General features: G+C 38.7%; 3 protein-coding genes across 4 annotated transcripts; all 3 read right to left on the bottom strand.

The window, feature by feature from the left end:
- Positions 1–140: 140 nt before the first annotated feature.
- LOC121895593 (cyclin-T1-like) lies at positions 141–4,691 on the bottom strand. The gene is made up of 3 exons (XM_042408911.1): positions 4,451–4,691; positions 4,203–4,273; positions 141–3,988 (listed from the first exon to the last, which is right to left on the bottom strand). Exons 1-3 carry the CDS (start codon positions 4,689–4,691, stop codon positions 2,666–2,668), a joined length of 1,635 nt encoding a protein of 544 aa, XP_042264845.1. The 3' UTR covers positions 141–2,665.
- Positions 4,692–4,748: 57 nt separating this feature from the next.
- Positions 4,749–8,189, bottom strand: LOC121895595 (cyclin-T1-like). 2 transcript variants are annotated; one of them, XM_042408915.1, is made up of 6 exons: positions 7,958–8,188; positions 6,794–6,875; positions 6,557–6,685; positions 5,767–5,827; positions 4,969–5,031; positions 4,749–4,839 (listed from the first exon to the last, which is right to left on the bottom strand). In XM_042408915.1, the coding sequence occupies exons 1-6, from the start codon at positions 8,128–8,130 to the stop codon at positions 4,772–4,774; spliced, it is 576 nt and encodes a 191-aa protein (XP_042264849.1). In that variant the 5' UTR covers positions 8,131–8,188; the 3' UTR covers positions 4,749–4,771. The 2 variants fall into 2 exon arrangements, with proteins under 2 accessions (XP_042264849.1, XP_042264848.1); XM_042408914.1 differs by having other exon boundaries at positions 4,771–4,848; positions 7,958–8,189.
- Positions 8,190–11,880: 3,691 nt separating this feature from the next.
- LOC121895362 (SAP domain containing ribonucleoprotein) lies at positions 11,881–16,913 on the bottom strand. The gene is made up of 11 exons (XM_042408423.1): positions 16,806–16,913; positions 15,356–15,455; positions 15,028–15,071; positions 14,826–14,896; positions 14,330–14,381; positions 14,110–14,183; positions 13,496–13,533; positions 13,263–13,288; positions 13,111–13,179; positions 12,920–13,006; positions 11,881–12,807 (listed from the first exon to the last, which is right to left on the bottom strand). Exons 1-11 carry the CDS (start codon positions 16,836–16,838, stop codon positions 12,766–12,768), a joined length of 636 nt encoding a protein of 211 aa, XP_042264357.1. The 5' UTR covers positions 16,839–16,913; the 3' UTR covers positions 11,881–12,765.
- Positions 16,914–17,201: the final 288 nt, after the last annotated feature.

Here is a 17,201-nt window from a genome sequence, read left to right as displayed (position 1 = left end):
GAAACGCCAGAGTTCAAAGCGCGCCATTGGCTCATTTAGATGCCAATCAAAGGGGAACCAAACTTGCAAGTGTATTTTACACCCACAATATTGCAGCAGTAAAGAAAGTTTATGGAAACATTAATGGTGCAATGAGCAGGTTTTCTTAAAATATTTATTGACTTTAATTGGGAATAAAGCAACCACATTATATCAAAAAGAACAGTGTTCACATATAACCTTTAAACCAAAAAAACAAAGAAATCCCAAAACGTTTTATTTCCAGACCTGAGTGTCACTAAAAACACCAAGACATGAAAAAACATGAAACTTATTGTAGCTATGTGATTTTTGCATTGTTAGGTTGCATGAGTGTCTTCCATTTTTCTCACATATGGGTTTTATTTTTGAAATGTGTCCTTTTGTATGACTTTCTCACAGCATAAAGTTAATACTTAAAATTGGAAGATTTGTCCAGATCAAATAAAACAATTTTTTTTTAAAAATGGCAATGATATATATTGAAATCTATTCTAATAGTCTCACCATTATACATGTAACACTTTGTCACTTGCATTGTAGGCAAACCTACCGAGATAAATATTCAGTGCATTTACTTTTTCCCTGTTACAACCAAGAGTTGAATAACTAATGACTTTAAAACCTCTGCTGCCTGAGCAAAGAGCTGCACTCTTTTCCGTGTGTCTTCCATATATCAAAGGAACAAAAACATTTTACAGTTGTATGGCTGATTTGTTGTACTGCATTACTGTGAACTGCCTAAAACAAATTTTTGATAACAAGTTCAAAAAAAAAGAAGAAAAAAAAAGCAGGTTAAGAGCAGTAATACTATACAATCAAAACCATATAAAGCTTAATATGAATCAAATGTACAGATGATACCCGATTCTCTTCCTAACATATAGCAGTCTTCCATTATTTTTGCTCAAACACAAATTTAAACATTAATTCAGATTAATTAAACAGTATTATACTTCATGCTCATGACCCTGTAGTGGAGGTATAACCTGCTGCTTGTCGTGTTATGATTTACACAACTGAAGAAACACATGCAAACGTTTTTTTGTTGTTTTCTTTTTTTTTGATTAAATCATGGCTTGTGGATGGATTATATAAACAATCTGAAGCTGAACAACCATCAAGTCAGTTTTGAAGGTTCAATGCATATGGAGTAACAAGACAACTTCAACATGATTAAATCAGATCAGCATGAAAACACAGGTATACACTGGGATTTTACACTTTTTTTTTTTTTTTAAAAACATCCCCAAAAGGGAAGATCTATAAATGAAAGACAACCATAAAGACATACAGATGACCTATGATTCGTCTTTGATAATGTGTATTGTGAATACTTTGTTGTATACTGAACTCAATATGGTCACCACAAAGTTAGCACCGGCAGATAAACTTTATTTTTCTGGCATAGTTTCAGGGTTAAAGTGGGTGCTGCTTATGCAAACACCACTGTAAATTATGTGTATCTGTGTAGGCAGCCTATTTCTATCTACTTCTATCTTTGCACGTAGCTGTGATCAGATCCTGAGGAAACTGATGGACAAGTGACAGTTACATGACAGGAAAAAAACTCACATTTATTTCTAGAGGGATTTTTTTTTTTTTGTTGGCAATTCCTTCACTGTGACCATACTGGGTAGATATGTTTGAATTATTTGAACCTCATGACCCATAGATGTACAGTATAAACCTTTGTATGAACTGTGTCCATTAGTGTAATTGTTAAGAGAACTGACATAATATTTTACAACCATTTAAAACAATGACTGCAACACTTAAAAATCAAAACCAAAAAAAAAAAAAAAAAGAAGTACAAGCTCCGTTAATTTACATCTTTTTTGCAATTTTTCATAACAAAATGTAAAAAATATTTCATGTTTGTTTTAAACATTTTACAATCTTTGTACAAGTTTACTAAATAATGCAAGATAACACCAGGGGTGGGGCAATCACCTAATTTTTTGAGGTTATGGGTGTTTTTTTTTTTTGTTTGTTTTTTTAAAAAAGACAAAAATATTGAAAAGATGGCTTTGGAGACATGCACACTCAAATTCGCCTGTACAGTCTTGATGAAGAAATATCCCTCTGCCCAAAAAGAACATGGGAGGGGGGGGGGGGGCCTTAACAAGGTTAAAAAAAAAAGGGAGGGGGGGATTATGTTTGTTTGTTTTTTTTTTTAAAAGCATTCAATTAATAAATAACATACTATAAAAAACATTATAAAAAAGACAATCGGTAAGAAGACCTGACAGGTACGTGATGGAAATCTTTTCCTCATGATTTCAAGACAATGACTTCCTCCAAAACTGTGATGGTAAAAAAAAACTACCAGGTCCCATCATCACATTTCATTTGAGTAAAGCAGAAAAGCAAAAAAATAGTATCTACACTTTCCTGTAAATATTTTTCTCACATTTTTGTAAGCTTTTCAAGCCTCTCATTATTGCCCCACAAGTGAACCGTAAAAAGAAAAAGAAAAAAAAAGAAAAACTCATCTCACTGGTACATTTCTCTGCTGTCACTCTGAAGCCTATAAAAATGTTTAGTGAGTTTAAAAAAAAAAAATCATTTTACAATACTTTAAGTAACATGATGGATGTTTGTGACGTCAAGTACAATGTACATAATACATCTCCTGACCAGGAACTCATTTGGGTAGCGGCGGCAGTGGGGGAGGCGGGTCTGAAGGCAGGGGCGGGGGCCTGGAGTTGCTCCCTCTGGAGCCGCTGCTGTACCGGTAGTCCCCGTATTGGGATCTGTAGTCAAACATGGACGGCTGGGACGGCTGCACCCCCTGCGCGCTCAGAAGTGAGTTTAGCATTTCAAAAGTGTCCTGGTACTCGTTCGACTGGGCTCCGCCTGTCGCGCTGTGTCCGTTAGTGTCTGTCTTGTCACTTTTGGAGTGCGAAAAGCTCCCTTGGTGGTGGGGAAGGCCCAGGGCGGGGAGGATGTCGGGACCGTGTGTCCCCAGTGTTTGCCCGGAGGAGGAAGACAGGGACGGTAGCTGGTAGGGATTCCTAGAGGACTTGCTGACTTTAGAGGCTTGGTGAGATCCTGCTGAGGGATCTTGGGAGTGTGTCCTCTTGCGTGAGGCGGAAGAGGATGAAGAGCTCGTTCTAGAGGAGTCACTGGGGACTTTTTTGCTGCTTCCTAACGCCCCGCTGGAACTAGATGAGTGTTTATGTGAAGAAGACATTGAGGTGCCGCTAGAGGATGAATGGTGGTGGTGGTGATGATGGTGATGGTGGTGGTTAGACCGTTCCCTGTGCTTGTCCCTGCTCTTGCCCTCCTCTCCTGAGCTCCCTCTTTGCTTCTCAGGCACTCGTATTCTGACTTTGATATCCTGGTCCTGACCTCGGGCGCTGCCGCTGTGCCCGCTGCTTCCTCCTCCTCCGCCGGCTAGGGGGAAGCGCATTTTCAAAGAGCTCCTGTCGTGCCTCTCCTTCTCCAGAGGGATTTTCAGAATAATGGGTGACGGGTTGGACATGTCAGAGGAGGAGGAGCTGGACTGCTGGTGATGATGCTGCTGCTGCTTCTCCTTCCTCTGCTGCTGACCGATGAGAGCCTGGGCGGCGTTGGCGTAGTCCCTCTTCACGCTGGCTTCCATGTTCTCCAGCTTCCGCTTCTGGGCGGCCAAGACGTCTGCGTTCTTGGCACGGTACTCGCTCAGCGACACCTTAGCCGGGGCGTGGACCTCGTGATTGGTCTGCTGCTGCTGCTGCGGTTGTTGCTGCTGCTGCTGCTCAGCTCCACCCTGACTTTTACCACTCCAAGTCGCAGCGCTGCCAGGCGTACTTCTGTCCTTGTCGCCCGCAGATGAGGAAGAAGAGGCTGAAGGTGGAGCTGAGAGGCTCATCAGGCCTGCCACAGTGCTCTCTGATGAGGCCATGGAGATCATGCTCATCATGGTGTCCCTCTGGTCGCCCTCCTCCTGGACCTTTGGCTTGACTTTTGGTGTCTGACCTCCAGCCTAGAGGCCAAGAAAACAGACAATTCCTGTTGTATATCTGAATATATGAAAGTGTGTTTCTATAATATGTGAATGTATGTGTATACATCTTTTTAATAAAAATGTATACATCAGGTAAACAACAAATTCCTGTTAGGTAATTCAACAAAAACAATGGAGAATGACTTGGCTGAGCTCTGTCACAAAAGAGCAACAGAAAAAAAAGAAGTTGTACCTTCCAGTTGCGAATCCGTTTCAACCGACTGGGTGTTTTCTCCAGAATCTGCAGGAACTCATGTGTGAGCTCTGAATGAATTTATGAAACAGTGAAGACAGGAGAAAGTTTTAAAAAAAAAAACTCTTGAATCCTCAACATTTATCAGATTACTCTGTAACTGACATACGACTTCTTGGCCCTTCTCAAACGCTTTTCCTGCTCGCGTGTGGAATGGTCTGAGCTACAAGGTCATTCAGAGCACATACCGTCCAGCAGCTCAAGGGTAACCGTGGGATCAACATATTCCCACCAGTGTTTGCCATCTGTAGACACGGGGATCTCCCAGTTGGACCATTTGCAGGCGAGGTGGATGCACACACAGGCCACGACGGGAGGACTGTACTGCAGGCAGAACGTGGTCAGGTGCAGACTATGTGGCAGCATACGTCCCAGATGACCACAAAAACAGGAAACAGGAAGAGAGGGAGAGAGAGAACAGACAGACATTCAGTATATTGAGTTTTTGAGGATTACACGCAAAGATATGCCAACACGTTGCATCGTTTAAAAACATAAAAGTCTGTGTTTTATTGTGAACTGTGAATATACCTGTTGGTTGCCATGAAGTATGATGTCTGAGCCAGATCCTTACTCGCTGGAACAACAATAGAACAGAAAAACATACTTAAAATCTGCAACGTTTTTATGTGCAAACTTATAATAATACCAAAATATCCTCACAAAATTTTACAAGCGAAACTCAAAGCTGTCTTTTGATGCTCACCTCTGACAAGCTGAGTGCACTTGACGACATGAGTGTGTGGATGGTCGATGGTGATTTCAAAAGCTGTAATAAAAAGGGGACAAAAAAAGAATAAATTAAACGCACATGTCAAAAATAACTAGACAGATTTCTTTAAATCCAATTTCCATGTCAAAGATTATTTTCCATTCAGCAGTAAACATTAAGAAAAGTCCCTGAAAACCAGAAAAACAAACGCCGTGTTAAACCAAACGTTGCAGAGTTAGATTAGATGTCACTTTGCTTGAGGTCTTCCGATAACATCCGAGACGATGCGAAAACATCAACAGTTTAAAAATTAATGGCATGCAAGCTACATTTTTCCACTTGTGTTGACAGTGAATCTCGTTTACAGGTGACAACACAAATGGGTTGTTTTCAGTTAAAAGTTATTTTCTTCTGCTGCCTTCTTCCAAGCTTGGAAACATGGAGACAAGATTTTGCACGTTGTAGCAGACAAACTAAAAACCATTGTTCATGATAACGCAGGGATTCATCTCGTAGTCCTCAAACAGATGGCTTCAAAATATGAAGACAAAAAAAAGAGGGAAAAGTTAAGGACATGACATAAAACAAAAGTGTGGGAATAGTAATGTAACAGTGGGTAGATGTTGCCAAGTATGAAGCATGTGTGTCACTTTGCAGTGCTGCTAACTGCATGTGGGGTTTCTGTAGGACAAAAGTAAAACAGGTTAGCACTACTTTTTTTTTTTTTTTTATAATCACATGTGTTTCAGGGGCAAAAAAATCAAGGGACCCAGTTCTTCCTTCCCAACTTACCCAAGGTCTGGAGTATTATGCTCTCAAGAATGACCAGGTCTTGGGCTTGTTGCAGGTAAGCCTGAGGTTGAGAGGACAGGCACGTTACTCACTTGGAGGCCTCTATCCGTTGTCGAACAAGAGCAACTGAACGAAAATTCTTTGATCGTTTATCTGAAAGGCTTTCTGGGGTTGAACTGAAAGGTCGGGTTACAGTTTGCGGTAGAGTTGCGCATGTTAAAAATCGACCTTTCACTGACGAAGCCTCGCAGATAAGCACAGATGCTCTTGTTTTACAACCACTAGACATCAAATTACCCGGACGACCAAAAAAAATCCTACACAGACACTGTGATGCACTTCCTCTTTTGCTCTCGCCCCGAGCATCGAGCAGCCTCCACGTATGAGGTAGCAAGAGCTCAAAATAAAACACCTCATCAAATAATTGTCCCCAGTTCAAATAGCTGTTAAATTTATACCAAGATAAAAATGCAGTTAAAAGCATCAACATTGAAGCTGTTATTAGAAAATGACCCATTGTAGGAGAAGAAAACTGATGGAAAGTCACAAATTGGAACAATATAAATGAAGCTTCAAAGGTGGCCCGCTCGTTATCTAATGTCAAAGTGCTGCTACAAAGGAATGTTCACTTCTAAACTGTTGCTTATGAATAAGCAATAACTCATCTAATCAAGCAATACATTCCCATCAGGTCATATTATTGTACAGATGAAATCACTACCCTATTAGGTAAACATATGAACAGAAGGAGAAAAAAAGTGACTGATTTTCACAACAGCCCAGGACTTACATCACTGCGTACATCTGGTGAAGGCTCCTGAGGATTGAGGCAAGCATGAGCCACCTTGATAACATGTTCCAGCTTTCGGGGTTGCTCCTCAACCTTCGCAGCAAGGAAGAGAGCGGCAGGAGAAATGACCTGGTGAGGGTAAAAGAAAACAAATTCACAAATAGTTAAGATTTAAAACCTAACAGTTCTATCTGGGACTTTGTTGAAAACGACCAGGTATGTAAAAAAAATACTTACATTTCTGTGAAATCTGGTGAATGACTGGACCATGTAGAATCGATGCATGTAGACAATGGCTGTGTTTATTGTGAGCTGGGACCTGATACGTGGTAGTTAAGGAAAACATTGCAAACAAGAGTACTTACAGATCAAAACATCTACACTGGTTTCATATTGTTAATATGACTGGGGTCACTGATATACATGTGAAATATACAAAACCCTTTTGTTAGTTTATGTATTTATGTTTTTTCTTTTTCTTCAAATGTCTCTTTGGTGGACCTGCAAACAACTCATAGACATCTGAAACATAACAAAGAGACACACATACACACTGCAGTTTTGTGAAGGGCCCACATCCCAAAATGTTTGTGAATCACTGGTTTACTCTTTAACAATGCAGTATAATTTATAATTATTATATTTAATGTATCAATTCAATCTGAAACGCAACTAAAGCGGTCAAACCTAACCTTACGAATATATATAAAGTAACGTATTACTTGTTTACCTATACAATATTTGCTCCAGCACTCCATTCAACATTTATCTCAGCGCTCCTTGCACACCTTATCAGTATTTGTATCCTGTTTACGGCTCACAAAAAACGGTTTCACCTGTAGTCCTTCCTGGTGTATATTCCTCAAGATGTTTGTTGTTGTTATTTTATTTAAGTACATTTAGAGCCAACAAACCAGAGTCAAATCCCTTCTATGCGTAAACATACTTAGCTAATAAATACGATTCTGACTCAGAACAACAAACAGTTTGAAGGAAGCATTTATCTTTTAAAAAACACACAAAAGAGCTGATGACCGAAAGGATAAAGCAAACAAAACACGGTGTTTTTTGTAAGTTAGCAGGCTGTTCTACACGTTTCCTTCTCTGCGGTAGCATCACACTAAGAGCCAAAGCTAATGCTAACGTCCTGAAGGCCCGCCGACCACACAGGCCTTCACGGCTCCGGCTCAGCCAACTACGCCGCTCTCAGATAGCGTTAGCCGGCTACAGTAAACACAGTAAAAAACCACAAACCACCGGGCGAAAGAGACTCGAAACATAAAAACCAACGAACCCCCCGCGAAGGAGACACAATAACCCGACCCGGCTTCGCTGAAGCTAAACTTCGCTGGCTAACATGCTAACGTCGGCTAGCTGAAGACGACCCTCGACAAAAGATACACGTTGAGTCGTTGTCCCATGTCCTGGAGCAGGTTGGCCGCCTGTTGCCTGTAGGACAGTTCCTTGTCGGGATCAAGTCCAGCTCGCCGAGATGGGCTGTTGTCGATCTGTTGCCGGGTGTAGTACCATTTGTTATTACAGCTTGCAGGGAGAGAACGAAACGAAGCCGCCATCACTGAGAAGGAGGATAGTTTAAAATTTCTGCGCGTCACAGGAACATACGTCACACCGGGGGTGCTACGTCAGCGCGTCTTCCCGTCGCTGACCGGCAGATGTCAGAAAAAATCCTTATTAAAGACCCTCTTCAGACATGATTTAAAGGACCAGTGTGTAGGATTTAAAGGGGATCAATTGGCAGAAATGGCATATAATAATCATAAGTATTTTTTAATTAGTGCATAATCACCCGAAAATAAGAATAGTTTTGTCTTGTGTTTTTGTGAAACCAGCACTTCATGTTTTTCTCCATTTTTTTTATTGCATTTGTATTGTATTTATTTATCAGGACAGTGTACAGTTTTTAACATAAATGATGCACTGCACCAGATTTAGCTTCAAGATGATTTTCATCTGCAGTCCCTTACAATTAAAACATATAACAGCACAACAACAAATAGCACATAGCACGAAAAAACACACAGGGGACATTATACAAAATACAAAATACAAAGCTACATGAAACAGCACATCACATACACCCACAATGTCAACCAGAAATCAACAATGCAAGCATGTCAAACCAAAAGCAAGATTATCTGAGAAGACCATGAGATCAAATCCAGATACAGCTGAGCATAAAAACATCACTTACAACATGTGACATTAAGACAAACATATAAAACATTTGAAGTAAGGATAACTGATTAAATTGTTTTCTTTTCTGCTCAATTACTAGTGGATTTAGCACTATAGTGGCCTATATGAAACACATCAGCAATTTACAGCAATATCCCAGTGCTTCAGTGTCGTATCCATCCAGGGATGCAACACTGAAGAATGGATGTGCTATATAAAATAATAATAATAATAATAATAATTTAGTAAATAAAACATGTTTTCACACCCTCTTTGAATACACAGGAATAAATAGAGAGAGGCACCCTGGCAGGATGGGACTAAGTCTGATCACTGAAGAAAAATACAGAAAAAGACGACATAAGTCAGCCTCTGTGTGTTAAGTCTATTAAAGAAACTAATGAACTTTTGAGTGGGACTTAAGTAAGTCAGTGAACCCTCTCACCCAGCCACACAATCAGTCTCTCAGCCAAAGTCTTTAATTAGACACATTTTATTGAGTCTTGTTGGAGTGTAATAATATCTATGAAGTATTTAGTATTGAATAAATTTGCCTCTCTGATATATTTCCCATTGTTGGACAGAATCCCATTAGAGGAGCATGTTGATATTTTTTGTTTTATGTCTTTATTTGTGTACAAAGTTCAGACAGACTGCACTACTTGTATAAGTATTTACTATTTAAATGACTTTTGAATGTTTAATTACCCGAATGAGCTTTATGCTTTGTTTTTTCTATTACTTTGTAATTGTGTGCAAATGTTCAGCATCATTCATTTAAAATGTTAATAAAGTGAGACGTGGTATGAAAGAAACACCTTGAAGTCGTCTCAATGTTTTAAGTCACAATTCAAATGAGTGTTTATTCACTGCTGTAAACACTGTCAATGAGTAATTATGTCAAGTAACAAGGTTTGTGGAAAAAAATATTTAAAATTTAAACTCACTGTAGTCTTCACTGTTAGCAATCAGTTACACAATAGTGTGTCGGGTAGTGTGTCGTACATTTTGCACTTTACAGTAAAAATCTGTAAGTATGCCACTTGTGAAAAGTGCAAATTAACAGTAATAAACAATGCAATCCCTTTTTGGCAGTATTTTGCTGTAAAAGTGGAGAATAACATGCTGTATTTATAAAAGCAGCAAGTAGTACTTGGGGGGTCCTGGAAGGCAGCACTTCACTGCAGCTGGTCCTGGTTTTCTTAAGGGGAAGTATGGGAATGGTTGCCAGGGCGCTGGGAAGGCAGCAGCTAGCTGCGGCTGGTCCCAGGTGCCTGATGGATACTCCCAATTCTATGCATGGGTGCTTTGGTGGGATCTGGAAGGCAGCAAGTTACTGCGACTGGTCTGGGTTCATACCAACCATACTGGTGCTGGTCGGATACTACTGCAGCAGCAGCAACAACAACAATAACAACAACAACAACAACAGCAGGTCTTGGCATGCCCTGAGACCTGTTGAGTGAAAACTGATTTATTTAGTCCAATGTATCAAAAAATGAAATGAATACAAGCAAATCAAATTTAACTGGCTTAACTCAGAATAAAGCAAACTAAGGCCCACATTTACTGCAGAGGCGTCCTTCACTTTATACCAACTGGCAAATATCAATGCTACTTGTATCAGTCAACATTGTTTAAACAGAACACACCCACGTCATAAACCTCAACACGAGCCAAAACAAGTACAAATCATATTGGTCTAACCCAGTGACATCACCAATGATGTCACCTAGTGCATAAATACAGGAAGCGGTCGGGTGATGTTGAGGTGATGAGACGATCAGATGATTGGTTTATCATTTTAAGGAACAGAATTGTGAGGATCATTGCTCCTTTGCTTTGTTTCAAATAATCTTGCTTTTAATTTGACAAGCTTACATTATTGATTTCCGATTGATTTCTAGTTGTGGGTGTAGAAGAAGAAGAAAAAATAGTTATAAGCTAACTCTGGTGCAGTACATCAAATGGTAACATTTATGTTTAACACTGTACATGGTCCCAATAAATAAATAAGACATAAAGAAGGTCCACTCCTTTCCTCTCATCCTGGTTTAAGCCTAAATAAAGTCACATTCTGGGTCTTGGTGTATACAGAACATGTTAAGGGGTCAAAGCCCATATATGACTTGGGGCTCTTGGTTTCCTGAGTCTTGGGGAAATGTGACTCTTATATAACATACATGTGCATGTAAATGTTTATCTTGTGGCTATAATCATATAAGCTGATACACTGACCAATCACAGATCATTTCTCTGTTCCTTCAGAAACTATAGAACATTAGGTTCGCTCTTTGTTTAGTGAGACAAAGCTCTGTGTGTTCTGTCTCCTTATTGTACAATAATATTTTTTTAAATCTTCAACCCAGCAGTGTTTTGTGTATCATTTCATGTGTGTTTAGCTTTTTCAGACAATTTCCATGACAGTGTCTCCTCCTTTTGTCTCACGGTGGAAAGAAGAAGAAAGAAAATGATAAACTTAGGAAAGGCCTGTCTTTGTTTTACTTTAACCAAACATGTTGCTGGTATGTAAACTTTAACCAAATATAATGCAAATCACAAACAAACCTGTGATAGTATGTATCTGCAAGTTACAGATTAATGATGGAACTATGGCTAAAACAAGCAATTAACAGGCATGGTTATATTAGTCAACAATACGACAATAATGGTGAAAATGGGGACAAATGGCATCTTCTCACCCACTTTGTCACAAGCATTCACACACATTTTCTGCAGGAAATACATTTCAAGTTATATATGACATCTTTAGATTATTAAAAACTCCATGTAACAAACCCCAAGTCAGAACAATAAGACATAAAAGAGACAAAAACAAGAATCAAACAACAAAGCAGATATCAAAAAATTGAAAACAATTTATTTTAAATCACAAAATGTTATAAAATGGACAGATAACTGAAGCAGTGTACCAATGGAGTCCCAGAAAGAAAACAAGAACAGGCCGACTGATTAATCAAAGGTACATTTGAATACACACAGTCAATACAGATATGTGAGTTAAATCATTTCAATTGAAAATATGTTTTCGTTACTTCCAATAAGCTTATAAAACACAATTTCTCTTTTCATTTATCATAAACTAAACTTTGTTGTTCAATTTCACCTTTTCGATTTATTCGGGCCTCGCACGAATGTATTACACATTTTCTATCTCCCCGGCCAAAATGTACCATCTTCCTTGTTGCGTGTATAATAATGACGAGAACATCTGTAGATGCTGCATAACGTTCAGTTTTATTTCTATTCTAATCCTCGTCCGACACATAAGAGCCTTGCTGGTTTCTGATTCTTTACTGTGCTTCGTCAGAGCTGCAAGAGTCTGTTCAAAGACCCGAAAAAAGCACCAAAATGTCACCTTTAGTCACGCACCTGGTCGGCTCGTTGGCTGATGTAAAAGTTTCCTTGCAGCTAAAAACAATCATTTTTACCCCGTGATAACAACATATTCTGTTTGATTTGTTAAGATTCTGGGCGGTTTTATTGTAATTAAACACCAAAAACAGGGAAAACTAATTATACTTCCTGAACGCTGGAGAAATGAACTTTATCAGAAACCGTTGAGGATCCTGTTTGTTAGATGAACGATGAGAGAACAAGCTTCTATGTTATACAGGAGCTAATGCTGCCCATGCATTTTAATAGACAACCAACTACTTCCTGTGTAAAAAGTGAAGGCAATGAGAATTTTTGTGTGAGGAAAATTGAAAATAACAGCTTGAAGGCATCTCAAGAATGAGGAAAAAAAGGCAATCCAGTAAATAATCGACAGGGTAATATGTGAGTTTCAAATTGACATCAATATAATTACAAGCTTTTTTCTAATTGTTTCCCCAAAAATGATCTAACTCACCCATTTATTGTTGTATTTAAGTATACGTTCGATTGACAGGAATCCTATCAGTGACATTTGTGATCTTCGGGAATCTCTGGTGTACAAGTCATGAAAATGCTTTACAAAAAAAAACAAAAAACAGGCTCTAAAACATTATTTACACTTTTCCAAATCTTTCAGCGCGCTTCATTTTCTTTGCCTGTAAAAAAAAAAAAAAAGAAAGAAAACATCAATATGGTCAACAGCACTGTGATAAGATGTATGATTACAAATTGTCAACCAAGTCAAACAATAATAAAAAAAAAAGCTACCTCAACATCAGCTGCAGCGGCTGGTCCTGCGCTTGTTAAGATCCCGAACCTCTCCTTCCTTTTTTTCAGCTTTTCATCCTCTTCGATCTGGAAAACATTGTTAGCGTCACTTTAATGCTAAATAAAAGGGCAGAAAAGGTAATAATAATAATAATAATAATAACGCTGCTGCAGTTACGCGTTTTTGTTACCTTTTGTGAAATGGATGAAACATTCATGCCAAATCTTTCTGCTCTCTTCTTCAGCTGATCGGTAGACACCTTTATGAGACACAGAACGTTCTTATAAAAACCATCTTGTTAAAGTAAATGAAGGAATAAAGAAATGTGTCAGCTTCACTTACAGGAGCTTTACTGTTTGCAACGAGACCTGTACGGGAGAGAGAAGAAAATAACTGTGAGATGAGAAACAGCAGCTACTAAACAAGTGAGAATTTTAATTAAACATTATGAGAAACATGTGAAATACTGTATGTCGCATCAAAGCATGTGACACATTATATTCTAGCTAATATATATATATGCTCCGATCAGAACACAATAATCAGTTTATTAAAAGCAGAGAATGACTACAGACCTGGAGAGGGACTTGAAGCATCGTTGGGTAAACCGAACCTAAAGGAAACGAGCAGAATTGTTTCAACGTGGCTTTGAGTGTTGACATTTATTTAAAGATCTCCTCCAGTTTTAAGACATATAAAGAAATACTCTGCTTTCAGTAATAACTTGTGTCTAAAATGGTTTTTCCACAAAAAACCCTCAATTTCTTTGTTAAAGTCCTTAAACATGTCGTCCTTTTGGATTTTTTAGTCTGATCTTGGTCGACTATACAACACAACACAGTCGAGCCCTTTAGATCTGGGAATGTGGCGACATTTCTACATCAAAGTCTCAGGCAGAAAAGATACGACCATGTTCAGATGATCAGATCAGATTATCCAAAACACTCGCGGGTAAAAACAAAAAAAAAAGCCAACAAATTTGGCCAAGCTGGGTCTTTCCTTCCAAATCTGTCTGATCATCTGATTTCTTGTGACTTCTTTATAGCAGTTATGCAGCACTCCCAGATGTCAATACACTCTTATTATCAAGACAACAGATGGGCAAAACTATGAAAATAACATCCAAAATTGTAACAAACTGGAATTATCCTTTAAGAGACACTCGGATAAGGATCCTGTGAAGTCTTACCTCGCTGCACGTATGGCCTTCTTGCTTTCGGCGGATGCGGGCAGGCTGAAACGTTCAGCCCTCTTCTGTAGTCTCTGCTCGACAGAAGACAACATTTAAAACTTGATAACAGAAACTGAACATGCAGACATATTGGTTCTGCTACTGAATATTTGTAGGTAGGTGTAGGTGTATAATATCTGTATTAAAATCATTGTTTTTGCAGAGATGTCATACATACTTCAGTGGCAGTTGTTGGAGGACTTATTTTCACCACCTTCTTTTCAGCATTTCTGAAAGAAAAACGTGTAAAGAAAAGGAATGATCAAAGACTGATAACGCCTCAGAGATGAAAAATGAGTACTTGTGTTAAACCGGCCTTTTTGTCACTCGAGCAGAGGTGTCTTTTATGTAAATGTTCCTAAGAATTTATTCAGACGTGACAGGACATTTACAGAAAAGAGACACATGCTTGTGTGATATTTGGCACAGAGAGCATCACTAATGGATTTTGCTTTTGAAGCCTTAATGGCCATCGTGAGCATGAGGGACGCTGACCTCCACATCAACTGCATCATTTTTTTTTTTTTAAATTGCTGCCTACTTTCTAAATTCTGACAATGCAGAAGGAGAGAATGACAGGATGTTAAGAGAAATTTGTATGGATGCAGTTTGTATTTCTTGGCTGTAAGCAAACAGCCAAGAAATACAAAGTAAAACAAAGGACGTAAACTTACAGCTCGCTCTCAGTAGATTCAGAATTCTTGTCTTCCTTTTCATTTTCGGCGCTCTCGACTTTAGCGTAGTCCTAAAATGAAAACGGAAACATTAATCACACGAATAGTCTGACAGTCTGAGAGGAGACACATATAGTGAAAATGCACGTTATAATTTCCCAGAGTCCAAGTTTAACATTAATCTAACAGACAATCACATTACCTCTGTATCCTCTCCGAGCACGTCATCTACGTCCACATCTTCCTCTGTTGTTTGGATCAAGTGATGAAGATCCCGTCACCAGAGAGAAAGAGGCCAGATGGAGAAATTAGTCATTTTATCACAGTAAGGGATGCATAAAAAATACATCAGCAACTCATATCTGGATTGTATGTAGAAACAATTCATCTTGACCTGATCAAGTCCATGTTTTTTTTTTAGTTTTTTCCCCAAAGTCATGAGAACAGTTACAAAAGGAATATTTTCATTTGTGATTACATTTCACCCACCTTCATGTTTATAAATTGTAAAAAAGATTATTTATTCTCACCGTGCTCATCCAGATAGGCTTGCAGCCGGGCGATGAGCTCCCCTTTGTTTCCCTTGGTGTCCAGACCTCGAGCCTCACACTCCTGCCTCAGCTCAGCGAGCTGAAAGAGCAAAAATAAACAAACACTTTCACATTTACAGCCTCAAACTTTATCAGTTTATGGATCCTACTTCAGTAAAAGTACATAAGCATTAGCAGAAAATGTAGTTAAAGTATTGCAGTAAAAGTAGTAGTTTGGGCCCTCTGACTGATATATTATTATATATGACATCATTAGATTATTAATACTGAAGCATCAGTGTTAGAGCAGCATGTTACTGTTGTAGCTGCTGGAGGTGGAGCTAGTTTCAATTACTTTATATACAGTTAGCTAGTTTAGTCCAGTGGTTCCCAACCTAGGGGTCGAGGCCCCTTCAAAGGGTCAGCAGATAAATCTGAGGGGTTGTGAGATGATTAATGTGAGAGGAAAGATGAAAAAACAAAGTTCTGATACACAAATCTGTTTTCAGTTTTTGAACCTTTTCTCTAATCTTCGATTTGAGGTGAAATATTGGATCATTTGAACATTTATTGAAATGAAAGCATGTGAGAAGTTTAGAGGGAAAAATCACTATTTGGTGAAGCTGTTAACAACTCATAGACATCTGAAATGTGACCCCGACTACACACTGCTTTTTGTAAGACGTCAAACGCCAAAAAGAGGTTGGAAACCACTGGTTTCATCTTTAATAATGTGTTGTATTTTAAAAGCTTGTTATATTATCCATTGTGTCAAATCTTCATCTGAAAAGTAACTAAAGCTGTTAAATAAATGTAGTGGAGGAGAAAGTACAATATTTCCCTCTGAAATATAGTGGAGTGGAAGTATAAAGTAGCATAAAATGGAAATACTCAAGTAAAGTACCTCAAAATCGTACTTAAATACAGTACTTGAGTAAATGTACTTAGTTACTTTCCACTACTGCTTACATTAGTATATTTTTGTAGTAGAGGATGTTCAGTTTTCCAGACAGAAAGCTGTGTAGCAACCAAATAGTAACAGAAACTGTCTTTTTGGTTTCACAGGTGTTATAAAAACCGACACATTTATTTACCGATGTCGTTAATTTATGAGACGAGGACAAAGATGGCGGAATAATTTGTATCTAACCACATGCACCACATTCACAGATATCATTTAATATACTCTTCATTAGCTCTTAATTGTAATCCCTCCTCAGCTCTCTGTTGGTTTAATGTGAGCTTTTTAACTGATCTCAGTTAGCGCGGTTAGCTAAATGAACACGCCGGTTAGCCTTCACACCCGGCGGACACATTTCACTCATCAAACCGTTGAGCTCATCGTCACCCAGCTGTCTGATATTACAACTAACCACGACTACAACACATTCCTCACTAATAAATCCAGCTAATGCAGGTAATAAAATATATATTTTATGACACTACCAACCTTCAGCTTCTGTAGCTCTATGACTTCAGCCATCTTTCTTTGTTGATGTATAACTTCCTCCAATCACACAGGAGCTGCTCTACTTCTGGACGCTGCACTGTAAACTCTGTTTCTCACAGCGCCGCCTGCAGGACAGACGGACGAACTGCAGCCGTGCGTCTTTTAAACCAGCGGCGCTCAAACTTTTTGATCTGTGACCCCCTTAAAATAAAGCAAAGTCTACTTCGTCACATGTTGCATTTACTGATTATTGTCTTTGATTAATCAGATATTTTTTTTGTTCTTAAAATGTCAGGAAATAGTGAAAAATATCTGTTAAAGTTCCCCACAGTCCAAAGTTACATCTTCTACTTACTAACAGTCCAAAAAACCCCTGAAGATATTCAGTTTATCATC

The sequence above is a fragment of the Thunnus maccoyii genome, chromosome 4 (assembly GCF_910596095.1).
Source record: "Thunnus maccoyii chromosome 4, fThuMac1.1, whole genome shotgun sequence".
In the NCBI taxonomy this organism is placed as follows: domain Eukaryota; kingdom Metazoa; phylum Chordata; class Actinopteri; order Scombriformes; family Scombridae; genus Thunnus; species Thunnus maccoyii.
This window is presented reverse-complemented; position numbering and strand designations above follow the sequence as displayed.

Bases quoted from the DNA above. Each gene is read 5' to 3' on its own strand.
- LOC121895362 (XM_042408423.1), bottom strand. From the start codon at position 16,838: ATGGCTGAAGTCATAGAGCTACAGAAGCTGAAG. The intron at 13,534-14,109 runs GTAAGACTTCAC...CGTTTCCTTTAG, and splicing joins AAGGCCATACGTGCAGCGAG to GTTCGGTTTACCCAACGATG. The intron at 13,180-13,262 runs GTAAGTGAAGCT...TGTCTCATAAAG, and splicing joins TTGCAAACAGTAAAGCTCCT to GTGTCTACCGATCAGCTGAA.
- LOC121895595 (XM_042408914.1), bottom strand. From the start codon at position 8,130: ATGGCGGCTTCGTTTCGTTCTCTCCCTGCAAGCTGTAATAACAAATGG. The intron at 5,828-6,556 runs GTAAGTCCTGGG...TCTCAACCTCAG, and splicing joins CACCAGATGTACGCAGTGAT to GCTTACCTGCAACAAGCCCA. The intron at 4,849-4,968 runs GTGAGCATCAAA...TCTGTTCTATTG, and splicing joins GTGCACTCAGCTTGTCAGAG to TTGTTCCAGCGAGTAAGGAT.
- LOC121895593 (XM_042408911.1), bottom strand. From the start codon at position 4,691: ATGTCTGTCTGTTCTCTCTCTCCCTCTCTTCCTGTTTCCTGTTTTTGT. The intron at 4,274-4,450 runs GTATGTGCTCTG...AAATTCATTCAG, and splicing joins TACCCTTGAGCTGCTGGACG to AGCTCACACATGAGTTCCTG. The intron at 3,989-4,202 runs GTACAACTTCTT...CTTGGCCTCTAG, and splicing joins AACGGATTCGCAACTGGAAG to GCTGGAGGTCAGACACCAAA.